General features: G+C 48.4%; 1 protein-coding gene across 3 annotated transcripts in view; it reads left to right on the top strand.

The window, feature by feature from the left end:
• The window catches only part of CCDC13 (coiled-coil domain containing 13), a 35,604-nt gene that overhangs the window by 22,571 nt on the left and 1,266 nt on the right, over positions 1 to 11,767 (top strand). The window contains exons 13-15 of one of the 3 annotated variants that reach the window (XM_010945912.3): positions 1,611 to 1,733; positions 9,164 to 9,318; positions 11,562 to 11,676. In XM_010945912.3, coding sequence (XP_010944214.1) covers positions 1,611 to 1,733; positions 9,164 to 9,318; positions 11,562 to 11,676 — 393 coding nt within the window. The remainder of the gene's footprint in view (positions 1 to 1,610; positions 1,734 to 9,163; positions 9,319 to 11,561; positions 11,677 to 11,767) is intronic. The other 2 variants (XM_074345140.1, XM_045509807.2) reach the window with 2 other exon arrangements.

An 11,767-nucleotide genomic window follows, 5' to 3' on the forward strand; every position in this document is an offset into this window, starting at 1 on the left:
CCCAAGAAGTGCCAGGGAGACTTCTAGCCTGACATGGGGCAGCCCAGGGGCCAGGGGCCAAGGCCACCCCTGCAGCCGCCCCACCCATCAGCCTGGGGTCGCAAGGGCAGTTAGGGGAGAGGGGCCCACCCTGAGCCTCAAGGCGCCATGCCACGCTCCTCTCACACCACAGGGAGAATGATAGGCTCTGCCGCTCTGAGGTTGCTGTCACAGTAGTAGGAGCAAGAGGACGGATAGGCTGCCCCCAGGGTCCCTTCCAGGCTATGTGGCGGTGACCTTTGCACTCCACAGGGATGCAGAAGCCAGTGTGCCCTGGGCTGCCCAGACTGGTTCTTAAGCTTGTTTTTTCTCAACACAAATATTTACTGAAGCCAACCATATGCAGGCCCTGCCCTCCTAGAGCTTACAGTCCCTTCCCATCAGTGACAGGACAGATGTTCATGGGGCAGGAGTGACCCCAGAGAGTGGGTCTATCAGGGTGGGCATGGTGGCTCTGATGGGGTGCCTGGGAGGTGGGTAGGGGAGGGGATCAGCTCCTCCCCTAAAATGTGAGATCATGGAGGTGCCTGTAGCAGGGTTTTCCAAACTGAGCTGTGCGCACGAATCTGCTGAGGGTCCGCCAGATTAGATGTGGGTGTGACTCTGAGGCTCTGGGCTAGAGACTGGGGTCCTGCATTTCCAACAAGCTTCTGGATAATGCCACAGTCGCTAATTCAGAGACTACACTGTGAGCAGCAAGGCCTTAATGTATATTTAGGGGCCAGAACAAGGAGGAGCCTATAGTCCTCAGAGCCCATCTCAACCAACTCCTGTTCAGAGGGATGACTGGGGCCCAGAGAGGGGAAGAGACTGGGCCAGGACCACGGAGCCAGTCAGCCTCTGGGTTCCAGGCCCCAGCCCAGCCCTCCTTGTATCCCACTGGAAGAGCAAACCATTGTCACCAAGGCCTCCCTGGGAAGGGAGGGCAAAGCAGAGAGCAGCCTAGCACTCACATGTGGGCTCTGGGGGGGTCAGGGTGGGGGGCCGAGCTCACCTTCTGTCCTAACCCCAGGCAGCAGGTAAGGGGCTGGTAGGCAGGCCCAGTGGTAAGGAGGGAAGTGGTGATGGGCTGGATCAGGGCTGGAGAGAACTGACCAAATCAAAAGCAAGTGTCCAGACTCCAGGAAAGTGGACTGGGCTTGGGGCCATGCCAGGAGATATAGGAGGGCCGGGGCAGGCTGGCAGGGAGACAGAAGCTGGGCCCACCTGGCACTGAGAAGGGAGACCAAGGCCCCAGTTCCCAGGACACCCCAGGTCCCCAAGAACCAAACTCCAGACTAATTCCAGGCTCCTCCAGGGGCTGGATGGACAGAGGTGCTGATGCAACTCCAGCCCTGGTGGGGTCTGGCTCTGGCGCCTGCTAAGTGAGGTCTAGAGACTTCCGCAGGGCCAGGAGTGGTGGACTGAGGAAGAGGCCAGAGGAGGGGGGCTGGGAGGGACTGGGTTGGCTTCCTTCTCTCTGGCTCTCTCTGAGGACCCTGAATGTCCCTCCAGTCCCTCCCACCATCACAGAGACAAGTATCTCTTTGGGTAACCCTTAAATGACCTCTGCCCCCCACCCCGGTCCCCAGGTTCTCGGACTCCCCAGAACAGAAAGGCTGGCAGACACAGGTGACAGAGTTCAAGGCCCTCTGGCAGGCCACTGAGGTGGAGCGTGACCGGCTCACCGAGTTTGTCACCGTCCTGCAGAAACGGTAACCCCTGGCACCAGGGATGCACTCTTGTGGGCTGGGAGCGGGCAGCCTGACACAAGGGCCTCCCTCTTGGACAGGGGCCAGGCCGTGTCCATGACGGGGCCCACCTCACTGGTGAGTTGGGCTCCCACAGTGTTGGTCCCAGGCTTTCCCAACCACATCTCATGTGTCCCCCAAGGGCTCACAGCCTCGGGGCCCCATCATCACAGTCGTGGTTTGCTCTGTCCTACGCGTCCTCAGCAGGAGTATTGCATGCATGTGGCCGTGAGGTGGGCGTCTCAGGAGAGAGACACTCTGGAGTAGGTTAATCAGTCAAACCAACCCACGAGTGATGGAAACCTATGATGCCCGTGGCTCTGTACTGAGTGTCGCCAGAAGCTTTGGTGGGGAGAAGTCCCAAGCTAGACTGAGGTCTGGAGCTACAGAGGGAAGAGAACTGCGGAGAGGTGGGCAGCTGGGACTTCCCCTGAGGGGAGGGGAGGGAAGAATGCGGCCCGAGGCACTGGACCAGGAAGTTTGGTTTCCTCCAAAGGGGTGTTGACAGATTTCTATTCAGATAAATCAGTGTTCCTCACTCAAGTGACCCTCTTGGCAGGAACTGTAGGTGCCTAGGCCAACACATGGCCTAACCATGTGACCTCCTCACTGAAAACTATAAAGAACACCACTGAGTTCCCGGACAGGCCGTGTCACATGTCAGTCAGGGCTCTTTGACAGCAGACAACAGAAGCCAATCCTGGCTAAGTTAAGGGAAAGGAGATTTTTGGAAGGTGCTGGGCGCTGGGGTGCAGGGTAGGAGAAGAGCCCAGGAAGGCACAGGAATCTTGGTAGCAGAAACCCTTGAGTGGCCTCTCCTGGGCCATGGGAATGACACAGGCCCAGTGGCTTTCAGTTCTTGTGCTAACAGGTTCTGGGAGAGACGATCTAGCTGGCCTGGGTCACGTGCACGTCCACCCCTGGGCGGAGGCCAGGCACTCTGACTGGAAGAACCTCTAGGTGCTCATAGAATGGAGGAGGGGCAGCCTGCCCAAGGGAAAGATGGAATATAGTCCCCAAAGAGGGGGCTGGGGTGCTGGGAAGTGGTCAGCAGGTGGCAACTCCTTTTGCAGTGAAATGTGATCAGCTGAACTGTTTTCTTTTCAGTAGTAAGAACACAGAGAGAATATGAATTTCAGATGCTCAGGTATATAAAAAAAAAAAGTAACATTAATTATTTTTCTGTAATTGAAATACAGTGGCTAATACAAGGCTCTAGTCTACCAAATGAAAAAAACATATTCAATTATGTCTTTCTCTCCCATTTCCTTTTGAGTTGCAGCTGAGTTTAGGGGGGGTTTGTGAACCAAGGTGGCTCAGTTATCTATTGCAGTAAAACAGACCATCCCAGACATAGTGGCCTCGAACACGATGGTTTGTTCTTTCTCACGAGTCTGGAGGTTGCCTAATTCTGTTTCACGGCATGCCAGGGGCCTCAGGCTGAAAGCAATGGTAAAGTCCTGTGTCCAATGTCCAGTGGCTGAAAACAACATATTTCTTACATTTTATCCATTTTTCTAGTTGTTTACAGAAGGAGGTGATAATCTGGTTGTTGTTCTGCCAAGATGAAAGTCGCTATATATACCTTTTTTTTTTGGTTGGGGGAGGTAATCAGGTTTGTTTGTTTGTCTGTTTGTTTGTTTATTTAATGGAGGTATTGAGGATTGAACCCAGGACCTCGTGCATGCTAAGTACATACTCTACCACTGAGCTATGCCCTCCCCCAGCCTTTCTTTAAACATAAAGTTGGCTTTGTTTTTATAAAAATTTAATCTGAGAATCTGTGTTTGAACAGTAAAGTTTAATCCATCTTCATCTTTGTAATATTTAGATATATTTTGTCATCTCAGTATTTTCCATGTGCCGTGATCTTCCTTTGCTCTTTTTTCCTGCATTCTTCTTCCTTATATTGGATGGATAAAGTTTTATTTCCCTCTCTTCCATATGCATTTGGAAGTTATACATTCTATCTCTGTTTTTTAGTGGTTACTCTTAACTTTGAACATTGAAACTCAGCAAGTCTGAAGTCAGTGGGTTTCTTTATTATCACTTTGAGCAACAGAATAAATTTAGAATGTTTTAACTCCAACTTCCCTGCTTGTATCTTTCACAGTACTGTTTTCTAATATTTCTCTCCATGTTCATTTTTTAAACCCCCTGAAATTAAGCCTTTAAATTCATCTTTAAAAAAAATAGTCAATATTCATTTACTTTTGCCAACATGTTTAAAAATGTCTTCCCCCACTGTTGCTTCTTGCTTCTCAAATCTTCATTCTGGGTTCAGTTTCCTTCTTACTGAAGCACACCCTTTAGTTCAAGGAGGCCACGTGAATGGTAAACTCTCAGTCTTTGTTTCTGAATGTCTTCATTATGCCTTTCTCTGGAGTGAGAATGTACTTGGGCACAGACATCTAGATGGATGAGTATTTCTTCTCAGCACCAGGAGGCTGTGACAGTCCATTGTCTTTGAGCTCAAACTGTTGTTAAGAAGAAATCTGCTATCAGTTTGATTGTCGTTCCTTTAAAGATATGTCCTTTCTCTCTGGATGCTTTTTCAGATATTCTCTTTGTCTTTATTATTTTGCAGTTTCATTCTAATGTGTCTGAGTATTTCATTTAATTTTATTTTTCCTGTTTAGGAATTAGTGTGCTTTTTCAGTCCAAGGACTCCAGTCTATATACTGCTTTTCCCCCACTGTCCCTGTTCTTTTTCACCTCAAATTTCACTCAACATGTGTTAGACTTTCTTATTCTTTCCTCCACAACTCTCATACCTTAATATTTGGGCTGATGACTGGGTAGTTTCTTCAAATCAACCTTCCAACTCATTAAATTTCTTTCACTGCACTTCACCTGCCGTGAAACCCATCTTAATAACTGAATTTTTCACATCAAGCCATTCTTTTGTGTAAATCTCCTGTTCTCTTTCTTCTAGCATTTATTCTTTTATTAAAATGTATTGCCTTTGTCTTTGTAATAGTCTTAAACTCACCTAGTCCCTTTAAAGTTACTCAGTCGTCTTCATTACTTTGGATCGTAAGTGATGCCTGTTGACTCCCCCTTATGGTGAATCATTTCCCTGTGTGATTTGGATTTCTGTGTTGGTTTTTGTGAGCTTATCTTCAGTGGGTTTTCCCCTTGTGGGAGCTCTTAGGTTATGAAAGTGCTCTTACAGAATGGTTCTGCTTTTGCTTCTGTGGCGCTTTAGGGGTTTCAGTGGTCTCAGGTTGGCTTTTGGGGTTTCAGTGGTCTTAGGTTGGTACTTATGCTAATTTATTGGTTTAGGATTTCCTGACCATGTGAGTGCTGGCCTTGTGTTTCAGTGTCCTCTTGATCAGTGCTTTCCCTCCCCCACTTAAAGCCCTAGTCAACTACAGTCGTCTGTACCACTTCCCTGGCTTATGGATAGATATCCTTTCAGTCCTCTCACCACAAATAAAGCGTTCTTCTGAGGCTTCCAGAACTATGCAGAGAACTCATTTGCAGTTTGCTGCCTTATCCAGGCCCACGTTTGTGTCTTCTGCCTTCATGTTGGCATTAAAACCCCTGCCTTACTCTATTGGACATTTTATTAGTTTTTCTAATACAAGTGTATACATACTGATTACAAAAAGTCTCTTTTTCCAACTTCCAGTTCCCTGTTCTCACAGAAAAGAACCATTATAACTTCCAAAATGTTTTCTTTGCACATCTAAAAATATATATGCATATATATTATGCACATACATATATTATTCAAAGATGGACCCACACTAAACACATCTTTACATTTTTGTGTGATTATACTGATACCATAAATTTCTTTAAAAAAACTGCTGAATCAAAGAATATGCACATTTAAAATGCTCACAAATAATGGCAAATTGCCCTTTTAAAATGAATCAGACTAATAACACTAATACTCAGTGTTGTTTTTATCTGCTTTGCTGTAACCAAAAATGGGGATGAGCATATTTTTCACACGTTTAGAACCTTTTAAATGTTCTTTTCTGTTAACTACCTATTCATACTATATTTTTAGAGAGTTGTTTATTTTTTTCTTTAATCTGTAAAGGGCTTTTTACAAATTACATATTGAACATTATGAATATAATGTATAATATTATGTGTGTTCGTCTTCATAAAGATCTTGTATCATTTGTATTAAATTAATTCCTGGGTAGGGCGACCTCCTTATCGGAGTATTTTTTTTTATCAGCATCCCAATAGTTACGGTCCTCATGTAAAACAAAAATTTTTTACATCAAAATATTCACCAATGCAGGGGTGTGATGGGATGGAGGGTGTATAGCAAATGCTTAGCATGCACAAGGTCTTGGGTTCAATCCCCAGTACCTCCATTTTAAAAAAAGTTTAAAAAAATTCATCAATGACTTAACTATTTAATATTCTTCACTTCACACTGCCATTGGGTCCGTTTGGTCAGACTCTTGAAATAAAATGAAAATCCATTACGAAATAAAAAGGCACATCTTTAAAAATATTTGGAATTTCATGAGGTTGATGCACCTAATGCTGGAAAGCTGTCAGAGTCACACTCAGAGCCATTGACTGGCAAGGGAGATCTAGCAAACTGAATTAGCCCTGTAAAGACTGAAGGAGAAAAAAAAATGGATGGAAATGAAGACTTGGCCAAAAGAGAATAGTCAGAATACCAGTGGGTCTGGAGGTTTTGAATAGAGACAGAAATCGGTAGCAGCAGACAGAGGAGTGGCCCCAGGGGAAGGCCACAGGTGGAGGAGAGAGAAGGAGCTGGCTTTAGTGTTGTGCTTGTTTAGAGGAAAAGCTGCAGGGCCTCCTGATGAATTGGGAGCTGAAAGCCGCGAGGAAAAGAGAGAAGACAATAGTGTCTCCCAGGTTTTTTTGGCCAAGCAACTGCGTGAGTGATGGTGACATTTACCACAATGGGGAAATCAGATTTGGGGGAGAAGGAGAGAAATCAAGGGTTTGCTTGTTCCTCAGTTTTGTCAGAATTCATAAAGTGCTTTAGCATCTTACATAGTGTTTGCTGCTAGTTTCTCTGATTCCTTCCCCAGTGACAAATGGAATACAAATGTAAACGAAATGCAAACATTCTTGAAATGTTACAGAAAAATAAAAGCCCCTCTCCCACAGATAACTAGTGAATAATTGCAGCAGAGTCCTCCATTTTGAGTTCATCAGCTCAGTTACGTTAGGGTTAGTATTTATTTGTTTTTAAAATTTTCATTTGTTGTATGTTTTTAAATGAGATCATAGCTTATGCATAATTTTCCACTTATTTGACTTACTAATATACTGTGGACATTCTCGTGTCAGTTCATATTCTTTTTATGGTCACAGAGCATTTTATTGTGTTAATCCACTAAGATTTATCTACCATTTATTTACATAAGTGTCATTCTGGTCTATGTATTCTCGTAGCACTTGCTTTTCTCACCAACCCCATGGCTTGGAGATCTCTCCGTGTGGGTGCAAATAGCTCTACCTCATTCTTTTTCCTTGGTAGAGACTGCTGTCCAGCAGAACTTTCTGTAATGATGGTGAGGTTCTACGTCTGTGCTGTCCAGTCCAGGGGCCTTTAGCCACATGTGGCTTTTGGGCACCTGCAATGTGGCCAGTGTGGCCATGAAACTGAACTATAAATTGTACTTAATTTTCACAACTTTTTATTTGAATAGCTACATGTGGACCTGAGGCTGCAGCCACTGTGTTGAGCAGCCCACCTCCATCATGATCCACCATATTCCATTCTACGAACAGGGTACCATTCACTGGGTCCTTCCCCTGTTGATGGACCTTTAGGTTGTTTTTAGTCTTTTGCAAATTAAATTTCAAGGAACATGCTTGAACGGGTCGTGTTAGGAGCTGTATACTGTGTTGGCATACAGTTTTGTGTTGGTAGTTGTATTCTGTTAAAATTGTTACCATCCAGTTCCTTCTTGACTCGTCACCAAGGTGGGAAGAACACTTTCTCCAGCACCGTGCATACATTAGCAGGCTCCCACTCCGATCTGCCTGTGTGTGTGTGTGTGTGTGTATAACACTTCGCTTGGGTTAAATCTCAGGGAGTCCTGGTCTTCTAGCTGAGCCTTTAGTATCACCAAAGTCTGAAATGCCGTACCTAACCACAAGAAGGACTTTAGCCCCAGCCTCAGTGAAATTACATCCAATCCTTCAGTGAAATAACCAAACCACAAAGTCTTCAAGGCCCATGAATTCATGACAGGCATATAGAAAATAATAATAATAATAAATAACAACAAACAGAAGGCAATCACTAACTCTAAGAAAAGGAAACAAATAAGAAAGAAAATGTAATCATCAGTAAACAGCCTGTCTGAATAGCTGTCCTGATGTAACCCCCCTGTGGTGGACAGGAGTTTGTCCCCCGTGCCCTTCAATCCCTGCTCTCATGCCTGTGAATACTTTATGTTATATGGCAAGAGGGACTTTGCAGATGTAATAATCACTATGGACCCTAAAATAGGAAGATTATCCTGGATTACCAGGTGGGCCCAATCTAATCACTTGAGCCCTCAAAAAGCAGAGAAATTTCTCCAGCTGGGGTCAAAGAGATGCTACAGAAGAACTGAGAGAGAGTCAAAGCATGAAAAGGGTATCTGGCTGGCTTGGAAGATGGAGGGGGCCGAGTAGCCTCTAAAACATGAAAATCACCCAGCCAACAACCAGCAGGAAACAGGGATTTCAGTCCTTCAGTTGGAACTGGATTCTTCCCACAACCTGAGTGAGCCTGGAAGCCAATTCCCCAGAAACTCCAGGTAAGAGCTGAGGTCAGCCAACACCTTGATTTTGGCTTGTGAAACCCAGAGCAGAGAAACCAGCAGGCCTGGGGAACTTTCGACTTGTAGGATTGTGGGATGAGAAATTTGGGTTGTTTCAACCTGCTGTGTATGTGGTAATTTGTTGATAGCAGCAACAGAAAACTAATATGCCACCTAATGTTAATTCAGCCAGAAAATGGCAATATAACTAAATTGGGAGGTGGACAGGTGATTCCTGTTTGGTAAGGGGAGCATACTAAAATAAAATTCTCATGTTGCATGATGGGAAGTCAAAAGATTGTATTTAAACCTTAAAAAATAGCAGCATAAGCATCTGTAGAAATAGGGCAGTAAATAGTGACAGAAACGGCTAAAAATGGTATAAGTGGTTGCTTCTAGATACCAGAAGCTGGGAGTGAGGAGGGGTGGGGTGGGGTGTGGCTGCTGAATTTTTCGTTTTAAGCCTTGGAGAGAACTATATGGTTTTTAAATGCACGTCCCTATGTCACTGCAACACAAATAAGGAGGCGTGAGTCCCACCACCACCAGTGTAAGATGCGCCCACTTCTCTGAGAGCCTGAGCAGGTGGAGGCCCAGGGAGTCCAGTGGCTCCTCCCCTCTCATCACCAGGGTGGAGGAGAGCAACCGCAAGCTGCTGGAGTCGGAGAGGAAGCTGCAGGAGGAGAGGCACCGCACCGTGGTGCTGGAGCAACACCTAGAGAAGATGCGCCTGGAGCCCGGGAAGACGTCGGCCTCTCAGAGAGCAGCCCCCAGGAGCAAAACAGGTAGGGCTGGTCCGGGGGCAGAGCCAGCAAGCAGCAGCGCTCAGCCCCTCCACCAGGCTGGAGCCCTGCCTGCCCTGCTGCCGTGCGTCCTCTCTCCCAGCCCCCAGTCAGAACCAGGAGCGCCAGAGCACCGCCAGCCCACGCGGCCCTGGCCCAGATCCTCTTCGCAGAAGAAGGTGGCAGTGCCTCCGCTGAATGCCCTCAGCCACCACCCCTACTGCTGCCCCCTCCGCAGCCTCAACCCTGCTGAGCTGACCGTGTTCAAAGTCGGTCATGCCAGAGAGGCCAGAGCAGCCGTGGCTGACCAGGAGAGGAATGGCAGTGGAGTGGAAGCAGGGACACAGCGGCCTCCCTGCAGGCTTGGGGACCCCGCCCCTCCACCTTGTGTCTTCAATACACAGCTTCCCCCTCATGGTCTAAGGTGGCTGCATCTGCTTCCCCAGTAGCAGCAGGACGAGGAGAAGAGAAGGGGACAGCTGCTCCTGACCTTTCAAGGGCAGGACCCTAAGGTGGCTTGTGTCACGTCTGCTTTCATCCCGTTGGCCAGATCCTAGTCACATTATCACACCAGCTGCAGAGGGCAGTTTATCTGTCCTAAACTGAAAGGTCTACTGCTCAGTGGTTCTCAAGATAGTTTCCAGACAAGCAGTGGCAGCACCTGTAGGGCTGAGGCAGGTAGGGGTGCGGGAGGTCAGAGCCAGAAGCCACTTCTGTGGAGGAACAATCTTCATTGTGGAGGCGATAGGCCTGCCGGTCTCTGACATCCCCATCCCAACCCCTCCAGGCTCTGGAGTAGTGGTGTCGTCCCCACTTCCCTGCCTCTCGACACCCCAGTACTCCCCTCATCCCCTCCCCCAGCCAAGGACCCTCAGATTTTTTTTCCCAGCCCAGACAAGATCAGAACTTTTCAGAAGGACTTGCCGAAAGTGGGGCGCAAAGCGGGAGTGGTGTCCTCTTCCCACCAGCCAGCCCTGGGGCTTAGCCCTACTGCCCCTTCTGAGCCTCTGGAACAGGTACCGTAGGAATGTGGTGTCTCCAGGCCCTGGACTCACCTCCTGCCAGGCAGCCAGGCTCCCAAGTAGGGAGGGCTAAGCCACAGCAGGAAGAACCACCTTGGTCCTGCCTGGATAGTGAGGGGGAGACGGGGAACTGCCTGAGAGAAAGTGTCCACATGGCCCGTGACGGGGAAGAGCACCAGCCCTCTGGGGGCAGAGCACACCCCTCCATCTGTGAAGCAGGGAGCCTGATTGTGGAATTCAGGCCCTCGTGCCAGTCCTACGCCAGTGGGGAGGATAACAATAAACAAACCAGTAAAAGACATGATGGGTCAGATGGAGGCGGGCGCTGTGGCTGGCAGCAGGGGAAGGGAGAGGTGGTGCTGAGAGCAGCCGTGTTCTGTGGGGGGCCGGCTGCAGCCTCACTGTTGAGTTGACATCTGAACAGAGAAGGTGGAAAGGGGCGGGATGTGGCGTAGACACCTGAGGAAAGAGCGAGTGCCAAGGCACCGGAGAGGGAGCCTGGCTGGAGGCTTGGAGGTAGTGAGACTGGAGTGAAGCAAGGCAACAGGAGGGGAGAGGAATATGAGGTGAGGTAGGGGAGTCACGAGGTGTTGAGGAGGTGTTCCCATCACACAGGGCCTTGAGAGCCAAGTGTGAATTCACTGTGGCCTCACAGAGGTCTAGAGGCAAGAACTACTATCTTCATGTTATAGGTGAGGAAACCAGCTCAGAGAGGTTGAGGCCGCACAGCAGCAGGTGAAAGCCGGGTCCGCTGATGCCAGGGGATTTCCCGGGCTCCACGCCAGCCCTGAGGGCTTGTTCAGCACAGAGACTTTCTGATACTGTGATCATGCTCAAGTTCTCCCCCAGTTGGGCTTTGATTTCTTTTTCTGAGCATATTGCATCCCCTGGCCCCAGCCACCCTGGATCCCCTGTATGTATGTATGTATGGGGACCAGAGGTTGGGGACCAGCGATAAGAGGGCATCAGATGCAGTGACAGCCTAGACTCAGACTCAGCCTCAGGCCCGGCTGATTTCCAGAAACTGGTAAAGTGCAAAGGTGGAGGCAGTAACAAGAATAACCACCTTGTACAAAGGAGGCAGCCAGGGCCTGGAGGGAGGCAGCCCTTGTCCTGCACCTTGAAGGAGGTAAAATGTTTCAACAAGTGGAGAAGCAGGAAGTGGGCAGTTGGGGGCTGGAGAAGGAAGCCTCATCACAGAAAGTGGCTGCTGCTGCCCCGCAGGTCTGCCTGCCTCTAACATCAGGCACAACCCGAATGAGAGTGAGAGGAAGGACCCATTCTCCGCCCCGTTCTCCAGTGTGCCCGTGGAATCCCAGATGGAGGAGGTGACCACCAGGTGCTCCCGCCCCGTCTTCCTGAAAGGGTGGCGTTGTCTGGGTGGAGGTGCTTCGGGGGCAGAGGAATCACATCACCCCTACTTAGACTTC

Source organism: Camelus bactrianus, chromosome 17 (genome assembly GCF_048773025.1).
Source record: "Camelus bactrianus isolate YW-2024 breed Bactrian camel chromosome 17, ASM4877302v1, whole genome shotgun sequence".
NCBI classification, from domain to species: Eukaryota; Metazoa; Chordata; class Mammalia; order Artiodactyla; family Camelidae; genus Camelus; species Camelus bactrianus.